This window comes from Callospermophilus lateralis, chromosome 1 (assembly GCF_048772815.1).
Source record: "Callospermophilus lateralis isolate mCalLat2 chromosome 1, mCalLat2.hap1, whole genome shotgun sequence".
Taxonomy (NCBI): Eukaryota; Metazoa; Chordata; class Mammalia; order Rodentia; family Sciuridae; genus Callospermophilus; species Callospermophilus lateralis.
This window is the reverse complement of record NC_135305.1, coordinates 175,164,355-175,182,642: the sequence shown is the minus strand read 5'-3', so window position 1 is coordinate 175,182,642 and position 18,288 is coordinate 175,164,355. Positions and strand designations below refer to the sequence as shown.

The 18,288-nt window shown below is 42.8% G+C and overlaps 1 protein-coding gene across 3 annotated transcripts in view; it reads right to left on the bottom strand.

Annotated features, from left to right (window-relative positions):
- Window positions 1-18,288, bottom strand: part of Cfap20dc (CFAP20 domain containing) — a 133,944-nt gene that overhangs the window by 48,722 nt on the left and 66,934 nt on the right. For all 3 annotated transcript variants that reach the window (XM_076867961.1, XM_076867970.1, XM_076867980.1), the window contains one exon: window positions 8,426-8,629. In XM_076867961.1, the coding sequence (XP_076724076.1) occupies window positions 8,426-8,629 (204 nt within the window). The remainder of the gene's footprint in view (window positions 1-8,425; window positions 8,630-18,288) is intronic.

Genomic DNA, 18,288 nt, shown 5'->3' with positions numbered 1-18,288 from the left:
TTTTTAAATCTAATTTCATCTTTATTTCACATAAAGGACAAGAACACTAATTGTTAAGACTGACAAAGAATTAATTTCTAATTGCATTGAGAGGAAAAAAATAACAGACTAACAAAATGATGACCTTTACATGATTGAACTCATTACTCTTGAAATGTGGTGCAGATACTTGGTGTTGGTTTTTTAGTGTGTTTATAGAATTGGATCCATGCAAATTCTTGATAGATATTCTCTCATTGGATCCTCAGAGCGATTTTATGAAATAAACAGAACTAACAACTCTGAACCAGGGAGGAGAACATATACACTGGGTACTAGCCCAAAGTCATGCCTGCCAGGAAGCAGGGGTGATAAACTGTGGACCCAGTCCATCTGATTCCACAGCTCATCCTTTGAAACACTACACCTTAGTATTTATCCCAGCTTGGGAGTTTACACTGAGGGTTGGATACAAAAGTTTTTGAATAATAAATGTGGCAAAATCCATTCGATGTATAATGGGGTGGGGGGAAGAAATAGTCTAGAAATACACTTATTTGACATATATAACTACTTCCTTATTATAAATTAAATGGATTTCATTTAATCCTCATGACATATCACTATATATTTAAAAAGAAAAAAAAATAAGTTTTGCCACACTTGCTAAATTTGGGGCAAACATAAGATATAACACATAGTACTCTGAGACTAAGAAGTTTTTATTCCCTTGAGTGACGTTCATAGTCACTAAATAGAATCACTCATGCATTTCAGTATTTTTTTCCTGACAGCATAGATATTATACTAGCTCTAATATCAGCTTTCATATATCATTTCTATTATTATATAAGTACATCTGCTCTCCTAATTTATCTATAGCTTAGCACAATCAACTACTTACCTTTTAGATTTAGGAAGATTAAAAGAAAACTCATTACACCCAAAGAGAGCTGGGAAGTTAATGAATCTGTAGTTCAGAACGAATGAAGACCTATTAACTATGAAGTGCCTGAAATGCCAGTATATCGTGTTTTAGACACACGGCATCCAGCAATCCTGCAAAACGCAGATGTGCTCTTGCAGAAAGAAATGGAACAGATCCCAGGAAATCCGGACCTTGTCCTTTTGGTGGCGCTGTTGCTATGCACAAGCGCTGGGAAAACAGCACTCATAAAATTAACTAGCATGGAGCAGGAGAAGCTTTGCTTTTTCTATGATCAAGCTGCTAGAAATTTGGGGGTGAGGGAGAGAAGTGAAAGCTAAATAAAAGAACAAGAGATAAGATAATCCTGCTATGTTAAAAGGTAAAACAATATTTTTATAAAAACCAATGAAAATGGCAATAATGTGAGGTTCATCAAGACCATAAATAACTTGTCTGAGAACCTCACCATATGCTTGTAATTTTATGAAGTGCATTTTGCTTCATTTTCTCCAAATATTATGCTCTGCAACATGCCACGCTGATGGATGCATGAGATAAGTTTTCTTCCCTCCCTCACTCCTTCCCTTCCTTACTCCCTAAGCTGAGAGAACTTACATGGTTTGGGGGCATCTGCTCACAGGGTGGCACACATTAGCTATGCTTCTCTCAAATCTAGGTTCGTGGAAGGACAGAAAAATTAAAAAATACCGAAATAATGAAAGAGCTCATCTGTAAAGCTCTGTGGGGGTCAGTGTTCATGTCCATGTTTAAGTTCACTTTAAAACAAACCTGGGAGAATCTCTGCCTACCCTATAGCCCTCGGTAGCCATAAAAACGAAAAATGTCCTAGCAATCTCTTGCAATCACTCAAGTGGCCTTTACTCAGGAGAGTAGCAGTTTACAGTCAACGTGAGCTTATCCTCCAAAGCCCTGGGCATGTGCATTCTGTACACAACGCAATACGAAGGATCTCTTTTATGATTCCCATTTTACAGGTGATGCCAGTAAATGACAAAGCAGGGATTTGGGCCCAGGTAGAGTTTATGTCCTTTTGGTCGTCACATAAGCTGTGTACATTAATAGCTATTCCTTTTCCTTAAGATGAACACACACACACACACACACACACACACACACACACACCCCACAGGCATGGCATAGTTTTATGTTCTTGTCAAATAAAATCTCCACCAAGATAAAACTCATTTAGAAATTCATCACAGGTAATTCATTATTCCCTTCCTAAGGCTTCGTAGAACCCAGGGTTTGGATAAATCTCAAGAGAACTACTCCTAACACAAACACTCCAAAATTGATTACTTGCAGCCTGGTTTCCACAGAAGTTATAACATATTGTTTTAATTGAATTTTTAAAGTTAAAAACTTTGAAAAACTTGTTTGTCAAAGGCCAGTGGATTTCTCAGGAGGTTTGATTTATTTAGTAAGAGATGCCCACAAAAGCCAATTTGCTATGAGAAATATGGTTACACTTAATAACACTTTTAAATGACTAATTTATCATATCTAAACACCTTTTAAACAGCATATGTTGCTGTGAACTATGTGAAGGCTGAGGGTCAGGGCTTGGTCAGTGCAGTGACTGGGTGAGGATCCTCCTTCCAGGCCCAGCCTCTGGCTCCATCTCTGCTCCATCTCTGAGCCAGGCAGCAACCCTGGCTCAGAGGGGCTTTCCTCTGGGTGTGTGTTTAATATCCACTTATCAAGTCTTGAATATAAAATTTTACCTGAGCCACTCAAGGTTTATTGAAGCAAAACAAAGCAGATGTTCAATTTTGAAGTTTTGATGAAAACTACCTTAGAGTAAAAGAAGAAATAAATTTTTGTATTATCGATTGATTCACTCAACCAATAACTGGGGACCAGCAGCGAGACCCTAGCCAGGCCAGTGCTCAGAGTGAAAGGTAGGAGAGGACGAGGGCGTTCCACCTTCAGGCCCTCACACCCAGGCCGGGGATGTTGGATGTTCAATGTTGTAAATGCTACAGTTGAGCCTGCTGATGGTGGAGGAGGCTTTGCACAGGAGCCATCTTGTCTGTGGACTCCCCTATGGGAAAGCTCTGTGCTTTCCTCTTAGTTTGGCCGTGAACCCAAAACTGTTCTAAAAAATAAGTTTTTGAATAATAAAAAAAAATAGCCATCAAACAAGCAAACAAACAAGAACAGAAACCAAGTAGCTGTTTTCTAAGTAGAAAAGAGGGATGAGCAATAGCTTGACTGAATAAAGGACATGGCTCCCCTAGTCCACAGGCAAGATGGCTCCCCTAGTCCACAAGCAAGATGGCTCCCCTAGAGATGGACAAGATGGCTCCCCCCAGTGAAAGCAAGATGGCCCCTCTAGTGAGGGGCAAGATGGCTTCTATAGTTAACAGGCAAGATGTCTCCCTTACTGATGGGCAAGATGGCTTCCCTAGTGATGGGCAAGATGGCTTCCCTAGTGATGAACAAGATGGCTTCTCTATTAATGAGGCAAAATGGCTCCCCTAGCTAATGGGGCAAGATGGCTCTCCTAATGATGGGTAGATGGCTTCCCTAATGACAGGCAAGATGGTTCCTCTAGTGACAGGCAAAATGGCTCCCCTAGCTAACAGGGCAAGATGGCTCCCCTAATTCATAGACAAGATGGCTCTTCTAGTTGTGGACAAGATGACTCCTCTAATGACAGGCAAGATGGCTCCTGTAGTAATGGACAAGATGGCTCTCCCAGTGAAAGCAAGATGGCTCCCTTAGAGACAGGCAAGAAGTGCTCTGTAGCTAGAAGAGAGAGTAGTTCTCTTTTGTGTTGGATGCAGAGTGAGTAGGCATTGGGACACAAGCAAAACCCATTTCCAGTCTTACACAGCTATTGAAATAAAGGTACTAAGAGGAAGCTAATCTTGCTGAAAGACCTATCCTGTGCTCACTCCACAGACTTAATTCTGCTCCTTTACAGAACTTGAACTTCCTTCCTCTCTCTTTTCTACATGGTGAACTTATACTCATTCTTGAACTTCAGTGTAATTGTTGCCTTGTCTATGAAAACGTCCCTTAAACCCGCAGTAGAATTAAATGCTTCATATCTCATGTGTTCCCATAACTCTTCATTCTGTTATCTCTCAACAGCCTGCATTACTTTATTTGATATTAGACCAGTGAGTATTTTTAAAGGGAAATTGGGTATATTCAGTAGCACATAAAATAATCAAACGATTATTATGATAGAAGAAAAGTATACATTCAATAGTAAAGGCTAATCACAATAAACTTTCAGTGATTGAAATTCAGTGATTTGTAATTTAAGTTGCTAAAAATTCACGTCTGAGACCTTCGTGTGAGATATCGAGAGTGCCTTGGGGGTGGGGGGATCCTATAAATGAATTTTTGCATATGCTCGTCTTACTCTTTGCTTCATGTGTATTTTATTCTCCATACTTCCAAATATACTAATATGCCAGGTATTCAATTAATTTTGAAGTTGCACTCTTATTTGAAAAGCACACAGGCTGGGGTGGTGGCTCTGCAATGGTGAACATCTCAAGACTGGGTAAAGCTCTATGTGTATCCACAACACTCAGCCTAGTCCATAGCATACTGTACTACTCCAATAGTAATAGTAATAGTAAAATAATAATAATAATAATAATAATAATAATAATAATAATGTGAAACAAGTTAACTTGTACTGAGAGTTCCCATGCAGATATGCCTGGATCTAAGGGCAAAGGAGAAATTGTCTCTGTGCTGATAAGAAGGGCTGCAGAAGGCTTTTGAGCTGTCTTGAGAGATAATCAAGAGCAAGGTACAGGGATATGCATGGAATGCACTTAGGAAATTGTAACTGGGACTAACTCATGGAGTGGAAGTGGGGTGTAGTAAGAGATGAGGCCCAGATAGGAGCAGGTCTCAGATCATGGGTTCCTCCTGTGCTAAATTAAAGAGTCATTGGGGAATCACCCAGGGGCTTCACAGAGAGGAGAGACTGGATCAGGTCTAGGCTTTAGTAAGAGGGCTAATGTGAATAACGATGATAATAACAACAATAACTAAGCTCTGATTATTAATGCCTATTGCATTTCAGGTACAGTGCCAAGTGCTTTATAAGGTCATAGCTTGGATCTGAACTGTGACACTTGGACTTCAGAGCAAATGCTCCTAACCACTGGGCTGTGGTGCTTGGACTGGAGGCACAGAGATGCTGAGGGATTGCTGAAGGAATTCAGGTGAGAAATAACTTGCCAAGGTATTAGGTAGCAAGTGTTAAGCGTGAAAAGAAGGGTGGTCCCAGGACTTGGAGACCAGTGGATCTGCGGGATGAAAGATTGGGAGAAATGGAAACGCCTTCTAAATTTCTGGCTCAGGTGGCGAGGTAGGTGGCCGGGCCGTTCACTGAGCTAGAAGAGGAGGAGGACATCACTATGATTAAATAAAGTCATGCACTCTTTCAGTTTTTCTTTCCCATCGTTTCTGTACAGTTTCTAAAGACAAAGCTGCAAGCTCTCAGAAAGACCAGAACAATGCTTGTAGATTGCTCTATTTAAACTCCATACGAGCAGCAGGATGCAGAGTTCATTAAGGAATGCAATTTCCCATTTGCTGATAGTTCCAATACTGGGATAGACTGAATTGGATGCAATAATAAACATATCTTATGAATACCAGAGGTAGGATTTTCAATATTTTCTCTGTATGAAAAACAGACTGTTTTCAATTTCTCATTTGATCAAATAGAGGGTTATTAAGTTCATTACTAACAGTGTTATTTTTGGCCGCACACTTTCAGAGTGAAGTAGTTGTCATGCAGGAGACTTCAGTCCCTGCCAGAACAGGACAGTGATGGGAAGACCGTATCCAGGGCAACCAAGAGTTCAGACTTCTCGGTCCATAAATAATCATTCCTCCACTTGCCCTTTGTGATGCTGGTCTCCGAGCTGCCTCATGACAGAAGGAGCCCCATCACGAGGCCACTGTTCTCGTTCTTACTTGGGGTTTAAATGGCTGTTGGAATACTTTATAAGGAAGGCAATGTTTCAATTCCATCACAAATTTCACCAGCAGAAGTCTGCAGCTGACTCCCAGTATCTTAGCTCTGGCTACAAGGACATTCAGTAATCAGAGGAACTAGGACAGGGGTGTTTTTCTGGGTGGGTGGATACTCTTGGCACCAAGGTTGCTTGAGGCTCTATATGAGCTTGATATCTGTGTTTAATGAAAACACAGTGGAGGCAGGAGAATTCTGGAGGGCGGGAAAGGTAGCCATGAGAACCACCAATTAAAAATTGTGATCATGTTTTTTTCCCTTGATATCCCCTTGGAGCTGATTTGAATTCCTCCTTCATAAAGACTTGCAAGTTCTCTCGACAGCACAGAAGTCTCACCTTCCAATAGATTTCCACAGCACTCATTCGACAATTAACTCATGTATTAAGAAGTCACTGGGTCATAGTGGTTAGGAGAGCTGTATGTCAGTAGGCTGGAATCAGCTTGCCAGAGTCTCAGTGTTAGCCAGGCACAGTGGTGAGCAGCTGTGATCCTAGCCTCTTGGCAGTCTCAGGCAGGAGGGCTGCAAGTTTGGGTCCAGCCTCAGTAACTTAGTGAGTCTCTCTCTCTCTCCCTCTCTCTCTCTCTCTCTCATACACACACACACACACACACACACACACGCGCGCGCGCGCACACACATACACACGCGCGCGCACACACACACACACACACACACACACACACACACAGGCTGAATCTGTAGCTCAGTGGTACAGCATTTGCTGGGCATGCAATACCCTAAGGCCCTAGGTTCAATCACTAGCACAGCTCTCAGAAAGTTTCATTGATTTCGGGAGCATTAGGTGTCAGGGTCCCTGGGGTTTTTGCAAATCTACAAAGATGTTGGAGATCCAGAAAAAACTGGCTTTAAATAATACAAAAAATATTTGCAGAACTAATAATTATTTGGTAAATACTTAAAACATAACATCTACTGTCAACTATCCTTTAATGTTTAAATATGTATATACATGAATCAAAACATCAAGGATTTAATATTTCCTTTCAAAAACTATAGTAAAAAAGGTTATATTTATAAGTGAAAGTATATTTTAATATGTTATGATATTGAAAGTGGCTTTTTTATTTTTTATTTTTGGTACTGGGATAGAACTCAGGAATGCTTTACCACTAACCTACAAGTCTTTAAAACAATGTTTGTGTTGTTTAAATTTTGAGATAGGGTCTCACTAAGTTGCTGAGGCTGGCCTTGAACTTGCAACCCTCCTGCCTCAGCCTCCCAGGTTGCTGGGATTACAGGCATGCACCACTGCTCCTGCTAGACTGAATGTGGCTTTGTGTGCAAATGTCCTTTGAGTTTATGGAGGTCTTAAAAGAGCTCTAGATACTTTTGAGAATGGCAGATTTTATTCTGCCTATGACATCTCTTGTGCCACATTGGACTATGATATTGATGTTTATACTTTGTTTTTCCAACTAAGCCATAAGATTCGAGGACAGTACTGTAGAGAATGGACTGATTTAAAGTCTGAGGCTCTGCTATGGGATGCACCACTGACCAGGTATAGAAATCTGGGCGCAGGGTTCAGTTTGTTTACCTGTAAACTGGAAAGATTAAGACCTGTTTCCACTCCTGTGCTGGGCCACAGGGAGGGGGAGGCCCACACTGCAGGAGACTCATGGGGAGGTAAGCCTTTGAGACACCCAGGGGCTACCAGGACCCTCAGTCACAGGGAGGAGCCAGTCAACCTCCAGGACTAACACAGAAGCTTCTCTTCTGCACTGGGATCTGAGCCACACTTAGTATCCCTGCAGTCTTTTCCCTTTTTCTCATTCATTTTTAAAATATTTAACAAACATTGAGCCTTTCTGTGCTCTAGGACTTGTGCTAGGAGCAAGGATACAACAGAATGCCCAGAGTCTACAGCAAAATGATTATTTTTTCTCAGTGTGTGGTTTAATCCATCATGGCTAGGATTTGAACATGTCCCCCAAGGCCATGTGTTAGAGACTCAGTGTTGAGAGGTGAGATACTGAGGTGATCAGGCCCAGCCTTGGTGAATGGATTCATCCCATTACGTGGAGGGGTCAGTTACCATGGGAGTGGGTACCTAATAAAAGGGCTAATTCTGTCTCCTTCCTCTTCCTCCTGGTCTCTTGCCCTGCTGCCTTCCCTCACAGAAGGAAGCAGAAAGAAGGCACTGGAAGATGAAGTCCCTTGACCATGGACTCCACAGACTCTGGAATTGTAAAGAAATGGATCTCTGTTGTTTTATAAATTACCTGATCTCGTGTATTCTGTTATAGCAGCACAAAACTGACTAAGACAATCGGTTCCTATGTACACAGTTTCTGAGGGTAAATGAGACAATCTGAGAAAAGACAGTGGCACCTGCTGCTTTCTGCCCCCAGCCCTAAAGCACTATTTCAGGACGGGCTCTGAATATTTCTCGGGGGACAGTTCTCATTTTGGCTCTATTTCCATCCCCAACAGGGGTAAGAATGTGGCGCAGGACTCACGGGTGGCAGGCAGGAGTTCCAGGTGGTAGTGTCATCGCTGCTGGTGCTTATGCTGACGTTACAGTTGTCAACCTGGGAGGCGCTCAGGCCGTGCGGGTCCCCGGGGTCCTCCAGCTCCTCCTTCTGCTGCCGCCGTAGGCTGGCCAGCATCTGCAGCTCCGACTCACTCATCTGGCTGGGCTGGTAGTTTCTCCAGTTGTACTCCTGACGGGGAAAGAGGAAAACGATGGCATGGTGCAAAGGTCACCCGGCCCCTCCTATCTCCATGGGCTGCCAACAAACCTAGTCCACAGATGTGGCCCCTGCAGAGGCCCCCTGGCAGAGGCCAGACCTCGACCTCTGTTTAATGAGGTTCCTTCTCCACCTGCCGCCTCCTGTCCTTCTGCTTCTAGTGTGCCTGTCACACTGTCCTTCCCTGAGGTCCTCAAAGCCATCAGGACCGTGCCTACCTCAGTTCCTGTGTCCGTGCCAGCCCTCTGCCCCACGACTGGACGCTGCGAGGCATTCTTCAGGTCCCAGACCTTGTGTCTCTTCCCTGGGGAACCCTTCCTGACCGTGGCAGATGGGGCTGGCTCTGCGGTGTGGGCTCCCCGGGGTCTGATCCTGCCCAGTGTCCCCAGGAGTAGGCACCAAGGCTGTAAGGGCACCTCCCTGGGTATGTCGCAGTCTGCTGCCCAGGAGGCGCTCCACCCGTACTGTGGATTCACTGAATAAACAATATTTCAAAGCTGTTTTTTTTTTTTCAAGAAAAATAAAAATCATGTTTGAAAGAAAGCCCAGTTCAGAAGGGAATGGATGAATTTCAACACTGTTTACCATTAAAACGAGATATATTCAGATTTCAGTAAAAGTGAGGATGACCACTCTTGTTAGAGGCCACTGGGTAATCTGAATGCAAGACAGGAAGACGTACGCTCTGAAACCTGGAGGTCTCAGAGCCCCAGTGGACACCAGCGCTGGGGCAGCCCGTGCTGTTCACGTGAAGGGCAACGCTGCTCATCCTTAGAGGCCGGTATGTACAGGACAGAGACTGGTCTATGAAAACTTCAGACCTTTTTATTTCCTTTTTCTGGTCCAGACCAGGGCAGTGGGAAGTACTGCTGAAGGGCACATGGCTTCTTTTAGGGGTGATGAAAATGTTCTGAAAATAGGTCATGGTGGTGATGGGCAGAGAATGTACTAGAAACTCTTGGACTGGGGAATCCTATGGTATGTGAAGTATACCTCATTATACGTCAATTGTAACATGATGAAACATCAGCATCATAGATGAGCAGTGTGCTTTATATCCAGGACTAGTATACAACTTAAAAGCAATTTTGAGCTGGGCACGGTGGCGCCCGCCTGTGATCCCAGCAGCTCGGGAGGCTGAGGCAGGAGGATTGCAAGTTCAAAGCCAGCCTCAGGAACTTAGCAAGGCCCTGTCTCAAAATTATAAATAAATAAATAAATAAATAAATAAGGGCTAGGAATGTGGCTCAGTGGTTAAGAGTCCTTGGGTCCAATCCCCAGTACCAAAAAAAAAAAAAAAAAAAAATGAAAATAGTGCTTGTACTCCAACAGATTTTTCCTAAGACATACTAGAAGTTTCAGACATTCCAGTCTCTACATTTACTTTCTTGGAGGATCCTTTTTGAGATAGCTACTATCTTCTTTGCCTCATAGGGATGTAAAAATTATAATTTCAAAAACAAATTTTGGAGTTCCTATGGCATAAATGCTTTTAAATAAAGCATTACCATCATCATAATTTGAGGTTTTTAAAAGCTTGTTATCTAATAATGTGGAGATTTTTTTTTTTCCCCTGGAAAATTGCCAATGGAAACTCAGCTGGTTTTGGCTCCAGCAGTGTGGCACGTGAGAGCTCAGGCGATGTTTAGGAGGATTCATGAGTATTTAATATGCTTTGAGAGGGTTCTGTGGGGAGGAAGCAAATACCACACATTTTATTTCAGTGAAAATTCATATTTCAATGAAATAATGCTAAAAAAGAAGGAAATAGCTATTTTAAATTCAAAAGAAGCATTTGAGGGGACAATTACACACATAGGAAAACGCTCAATATCATTATCATTAGAGAAATACAACTCACAACCACAATGAAGCACCTTCCACATCCACAGGGATGGTTATGAGTATCTATAGACTGGGCTCGCCTGTAATCCCAGTGGCTCAGGAGGGTGAGACAGGAGGATCACGGGTTCAAGTCCAGCCTCAGCAACTTGGCAAGACCCTAAGCAACTTAGCGAGACCCTGTCTCAAAATAAAAAAATAAAAAATTGGCTTGGGATGGGGCTCAGGAATTGAATACCCTCGAGTTCAATCCCTAGTACCGAAAACCAAAACAAAAACACCCAAATTTAAAAATAAATTTTAAAATGATAATAAGTATGGACAAGCATGCGGAGAAGCTGGAACCCTCACACCTGGCTGGGTGGGCACTGGGGGTGGTGTAGCTGCTTTGGTAAAAAGTTTCTCAAAATGCTAAACACTGAGTCACCCAGCAGCACACTCTGAGGCACCTGGCAGAAGAAGGTAGGATACGTGTTCACATAGAAACCACGGCACTACTACCCCCAGTAGAAGCGGAAAACCACCAAGTGTCCATCAACCGAGGAGTGGGGTTTTGTTTATCCATATAATGGAACGCAGCCATAAAGAGGAGTGAAGGGTGGATAGAGCCACCACCCGGAAGAACCTTGAAAACACTGTGCTAAGTGCAAGAAGCCAAGTGCAAGAGGCTGCACCGTATGGGATCCTATTTACATGAAAAGCACAGAGACCAGAAGTGGAGGAGTGGAGCCCAGGGGAACAGGGCAGTGGGAAGTGCCGCTGAGGCGCACCTGGCTTCTTAGGGGTGATGGAATGCTCTGAAAACAGGCCATGGTGGTGGGCAGAGAATGTACTAGAAATTCCGGGACTGCCTACTTTAAAATGGTGGATCCTATGGTACATGAACAGTATCTCTATTTAAAACGTAGTGATAGCAGAGTCCCACCTGCTTGACTGAACTAGTGACCCTGGTCCTTCACTTCGGTTTTTCTGTCAGGAAACAGAAGTGAGCACTAATGCATCCTGGAGGGGTGCTGTCTGGCCTGCCGTTGCCAATGTGTGCTTTCACAATGGAAAATGGCATTTATTTTAATTCTGACAATTTTTTTTTTTGGTAAGAAGAAATCTTTAATATGTACTTGGTTTGACTGACTCATCCATTTAATTGGCTTATTTAATTGACAAGCTGGAACTGAGTAGGAAAAACAACACCATGTCCTAGGACACACTCACAAAAGAGGATGTGGCGGTGTCTGCGTCAGACAGATGTGAATCTGGGCCCTAGTTCTACCATTTCCCAGCTGTATGTGATCAGGAAATGACTTAACCTCTCTGTGCCTCATTCTTCACCTGTAAAAGGAAGGCCTTAGTATCCTTCACAGGATTTTTGGTGGAATAAATCAAATAATATATACCAGATGCTTAGTATAGGGACTGGCAAACAGCTATACTAGGGGCATCCAAATTAGTGATTTGAAGCTTTATCAGAAAATGCTATAGTTTGAATCTTAAGTGCTTTCCAAAGACCTGTGTATGAAAGGCCTGGTCCCCAACCCATGGCATTATTGGGAGATGATAGAATCTTTAAAAACGTAGGGTCCAGTGTGAGGGTCTAAGTTACTGGGGTGTGTCCTTGAAGGTGGTGATGGGACACCTTGGCTCTTCCTCTTCTTCTCTCTTCCACTTCCCTGCCATGAGATGAATGGTTTTGCCATATGCTGCCACCATGTTGTCTCACCACGAGCCCAATAGGACCAATCCTTGTTTGGGTTAAAATCTCCAAAGCTGTCAGCTGAAACAAACCTTTCTTCTTTATAAGCTGATTATCTCAGGTATGTGTTACAGTAATGGAAAGCTGACTAATACATGTACCTTCTAACTGTGTCTACTTATAAATTATACTCATGTTCAACTACACTAAAATAATATGTATACTATAAAACCCACAAAATGAATGGAAATTAAAATGCTTGAGATTCAAAAAAATGGAGATAGTTTCACAATTTTCTTCTCTTTGCTATACAAATTCTGGGGTGAAAACATCCCTCTTCAGAGACCATTGAGTAGGCAATCAATACAAGTCCTCTCTGTTATCTTATTCTTTCCTCTCATTTTCTCTGTCTCCCTTTTGCCAATCTTCTGTCTATTCTGTATCCTGCTGGGAGCTGGAAACACAAGAAGACAAGACACACTCCTGTCCTCATGGAGCTCACGGTCTAGAAGGGGAGACGTAAGAGATTGTAGAACAGGAATTCTGGTAGACTCTAATCCATACCACAACAGAAGTATGACTAATGGAACGTAGAACAGGAATGACTGACTGTTCGGCAGAATTACGGGAAGCCTCACAGAAGTCAAAGTGGCATTGGTAGTAACTAAGTTTGCTGACAATGAAATAGGTGGCCTTCAGAAGGACGTTCTCCACCTCTGGGGGGAGTGAAGCAGGGGTGGGTGAACAGCTGGCTGGAGTGGTGGAAATGAGCGTCACTAACTTATTCTTCCATTGCCAGGCACTGTTCATGCTAAGTATGCTTGGAGCTCTAGATTTCCATGGTTTTATTTCATACAACAGTGAAATATATTTTGACAACCCTGTGGAAGAGGCAGCTCAAATTGAGCAGAGAGAAGAAAGCAACTTCCTCCAGGGTCACGAAAAGAACCACTGGTGGCAGAGATGGGCAATTAGTTCTCCAAGACATTTTTAATTTGCAATCTCTTAAGCCATTTCAAAATCACAGAAAGCCCAAATCATTTATTATTATTATTATTATTTTAAAAGGAGGCTTGCAGTAAAGCCTTCACATTATAGTGGACGCCAGCACAAGATGTCATCTAACTAAATCACGCCACTCCTGAGAGGCAGAGTGCCTCATGCAATTCCAACTTTGAAAGGCTCAACACATTATGCATAACTCAATTTTGTCTCCAAATATCCTTGCAGGAAAGAAGGGAGATGTTATCAATCAGATTTGCTTGGGGAACGAGGCAGCGGGCTGAAGGCCATATGATTCAGCCATGCTCTGACTCCAGGCAGGCCCTTGCTAAGTATCAAGTTGTTCACTTTCATTGACCTTCAGACGTTTTTAGGAGTCTACGCCAGTGAAATTTCAGACACAATTAAGACACCGCGGTCGCTTTCATGGTCCTCATAACTAGTAGGGCAAATGGGAGCAATGAAGAAATGACCAGCATATGTTGAAGAGCAGCTTCAATAGTCACACACAGTCATGGTCATGTTTAGAAGGAAAACTTGTAATTCCAGCAAAAAAATAAAACACAGCAAACAAAAACAAGTGTCAACTTGATGCGACTTCTGTTCTCAATTTGAAGACAGGAGAGCTGAGCTGATCCAACATCGGCCCTGAGAATTTTGTGAGCCTTGGGTAAGACCCATTTCTGCTGATCTATGGGTGATAGACAAAAGGCTAAAGTGGTCACAAGATCAGATCAGATCAAGAACTTCATCCTATTCTTTACAGATGGGAGGGAAACAGAATTGGGAGAAAATTGTGATGCTGTTCCCATTTGCAGTTTATAAAATCTCTGAGACTCTCAGAATCAAGTTTTCTTATAACGATGTCTGACTCCCATGGCACAGGGTATCATGTCTCTGGTATCATGCTGCAAAAACTCTGAGTGCAAGGGCTATCCAGCAACCCTGTCTTTGCATTAAGTTGGATGATTGTAACTTTAAAAAGTATTATTTACTACAAAGGAGGTGGTGACTCTGAGAATATAATGCACATGACAACATAAGAGAAGGGAGATGTGCAAACTGGTCTGGCATTTCAGAAAAGAGTGACGTCACCCTGCTAAGGTTTTGTGGAGAGGGCCTCTAAGCTGGGCCTTGAAAGATCAGAAGGGTGATTTGGCAGCATATTTTAACCATTAGGTGGGAAAATGTGGGGAAAGCCAGGAGTATGGAGCTTACATCCTAGAAAAATCATCACATAGACTTTAGAAAGTAAAACCCTGTGGTGGTTTGGATGTGAGGTGTCCCCCAAAAGCTCACATGTGAGATGATGCAAGAAGGTTCAGAGAAGAAATGCCGGGGTGAGAGCCTTAACCCAACCAGTGAATGGACCCCTGATGGGATGAACTGGGTGGTGGCTGGAGGCAGGTGGGTGTGGCTGGAGGAGGGGGCATTGGGGGTGTGGCTTTGGGGTCTCTCTTTGTCTCTGGAGAGTGGAGTCTCTCTCTGCTTCCTGATCACCCTGTGAGCTGCTTCCCTCCACCACACTCTCCCTCCATGATGTCCTGCCTCCCCTCGAGCCCTGAGGGATGGAGCCTGCTGTCTGTGGACTGAGACCTCGGAAACTGTGATCCCTCAAATGAACTTTTTCTCCCCTGCAATTGTTCAGGTCTTTTGGTCACAGTATCGAAAAAGCTGACTAAAACATACCCATTACTCCTTTAGAAATGAAATAAAATCTAAAACAAAAAGGATTAAGATATTTACAATGTAATCCAAGTCTTGTAAGACCAAATAGCTTCCTCTTTTCCGTCCAAGTCTGATTAAAAGTTTAACATTCTTATGGAATCTAGAGCAAAATAAGAGAAAGAAGGTGGTCGGGGGGATAGGATATCATAAATATATATGAAGACCAGTGGAGTAGAAGGAAACTGAGAGGGAGAGAGGAGGGACAGGAGAGAGGAGAGATATGGAATGTAACAAAATCATGTTACATGCATTCATAAGTGAACCACAGGGAATTTCACCTTATGGTTATATAGAAGGTAACAATCAAAAATAAAAGAAGATGAGGAGAATAGAGGACAGAGAAGAGGGGAAGGGAGGGTAAGTGTGTGTGTGTGGGGGGGGAACAGGGATTAAATCAAATTCCAGGTCTGTATGATTTTGTCCAAAGGAACCCATCTACTATGTATAACTGTAATGCTCTAATAAAAAGTGTTTAATGTTCTCCCCAAAGACATATTCTTAATGGCTCCCAAATGAAAACCACCCATATGCCCAGTAAGAGGTATAAAGAGATGAAGTTATATTCACACAGTGGAACAATTTGCAGCGATGAAAGGAGCAACTCATCGAGTCTCACCCACAAAATGCCAAGTGAGCGACGCCAGACACAAGAGAGTCATGGTGGTAAAAGTCATTGTAGGGATAGTTGTGAGGGGAGAGTGACAGCAAGGGGCAGTGACACCGGGTTTTTTTTTTTTTTTTTCCATTTGTTCTTTTTAGTTATACGTGACACCAGAGTGTATTTTGACACATCACACATACGTGGAGTAGGACTTCCCAGTCTTGTGGTTGGACCTGATGTGGAGTTTCCCTGGTCGTGTGTTCATATAGGAACACAGGAAAGTTCTGTCCCATTCACTCCACTGTCTTTCCTGTTCCCATCCCCCCCTTCATTCTCCTTTGTCTCATCCAGGGAATTTCTATTCTCCCGACCCCCTTATTGTGTGTTAGCATCTGCATGTCAGAGAGGACATGGGCCTTTGTTTTATGGGGATTGGCTTATTTTGACGGTGGGTTACTTCTTGACCAGGCGATGGTTCTGTGGCTGGTTGGTTCAGTTTGTGAAATTCATCAACATAAGAGCTTAAGATATGTGTGCATCTCTGTGATCATCAATGACAAAGCAGCAAGAAGTGATTACTCATTAATCACTGGAAACTTACTCCGGGCAGTCCTAGTGGGGAAAAAAGCATTTTGTAAATGCAGCTGGGAGACAGCATCAGTGATGTTTCAATTTTTTATTTATGATTAAGTGAAGTAAGCCAGACTCAGAAAGACAAGTGCCCCATGTTTTCTCTCATGTGAGAAAGCTAGAGACTAAAAGGAAAAATAGGATCCACTGAAAATAAAGGGAGGCCGGGCACAGAGGCACACGTCTGTAATCCCAGTGGCTTGGGAGGCTGGGGCAGGAGGATGGCAAGTTCAAAGCCAGCCTCAGCAACTTAGTGAGGCCCTAAGCAACTCAGCAAGATTCTGTCTCAAAATAAAATGTAAAAAAGGGGCTGGGGATGTGGCTCAGTGGTTAAGTGTCCCTGGGTTCAATCCCTGGTACCAAAAAAAAAAAAAAAAAGAGAGAGAGAGACAAGAAAAGAAAGAGACCAGTGTAGAAGAAGGGGGTGGGAGGAGGAATAAGGGGAGACACTGCAGAATGAAACTGATGAAATTATGTCATGTGCGTGTATGAATATGCCACCATGAAACCCATTCTCACCAATTAAAAAAAAAATAAGAGTCTCATAGTTGTATTTAGAAAAGCAAGAAAAGTATGATAGTTCATTTTTCAAAGCTAACTTTAATCTTTAATTGCCATTTTAATATAAGGATTAATCTCCTTCCTATTGCTATTTACAAACCGTGTTTAATCTCTACATTGACATTTTAAATAATTGCTGATGGTAAATTAGTGTTCCAGGGCATCTCTTCACCAACTGAAAACTTATTTCTAATTCCTGAGCTCTGTATTCCCCACAGGAGGCTGTCCTGATCTATCTGGGACCAGGCCCAATAACAATAGAATGAGAAGAGACAGCAGCTACAAAGGAGAGCTCTAAGTGACCCACACTTGTGTGCACAGCTTATTCACCTTCGACATCTCTGGTAGCTTTCAGCATGTGTATTTACCTTGCAAAAACTGTAATTAAAGACCTAGGCACTGTACAACCTGAAAACCTTTGCCAAATTTAAGGCAAGGTGTCAAGTTAGATAGCACCCATGAGGAGTGAGGCCATTTGAAGAACCAAGTGACAAGAAACTGGATGGTGCTTTAGGTCAATGAGGATCACTTGGACCTGAGCACGCCAGACTTGACCTTGCCAAATGTCAGTTAAAAGCCTTTCAGCATGTGACCTGGATTCGCTTGACAACCTTTTGAGTCAGTCCATACATATCTACACAACCAATCCCTTAGGAATCTCAGCTAGACAATTTTTCAGTGGCAAAGTTCCTCATAAGGATACGAGCAACTTTCAATCTCATGAATGTGCCTCTTTTTGGGGGGTGGGTGGGTGTTATGTTTGGATGTGAGGTATCCTCCAAAAGCTCACGTGTAAGACAATGCAAGAAGGTTCAGAGGAGAAATGATGGGGTTATACCTAAATCTAATCAGTGACTTAATCCCTGTTGGGATTAACTGAGTGATGACTGGGGGCAGGTGGGTGTGGCTGGAGGAGGGGGCATTGGGGGCGTGGCTTTGGGGTCTCTCTTTGTCTCTGGAGAGTGGAGTCTCTCTCTGCTTCCTGATCACCAGGTGAGCTGCTTCCCTCCACCACACTCTTCCTCCATGATGTCTGCCTCCCCTCCAGCCCTGAGGAATGGAGCCTGCTGTCTGTGGACAGAGACCTCTGAAACTGTGAGCCCTCTAGTAAACTTTTCCTCCCCTAAGATTGTTCTGGTCAGATATTTTAGTCTCAGTGGCAAAAAACCTGACTAAGACAGTGGGCATGAAGAGAGTTTTTAAAACATCATTATGTTGATGCGCTACATTTGATAGAATACCATTCTAATCCATGACCTAAATAGAAATATGCTTCCATACATTTTGCCTTGAGAGCTCACTAATTTTTAGAAAGAAGTCTCTGACAAATAGAGCCACGCTCTTCTTATTAACTGTAAAGTGAGCTGAAAAACAAGTTTTAATTTTCTGACATCTGTCTTCTGAGTTCCAGGTATGTCCTGAGTTTATTAATTATACACTAGAAGGAATCTAGTAGGATCAAGTTGAACAGGTCTCCTATCGCATTCAATGGTAAGCCATTCTTCAGGCACTTGGACACAGGCCAGAATAGTGGCCATTCAATAAATGTAGATTAAAATATTGAAAGAACTTGGAGGA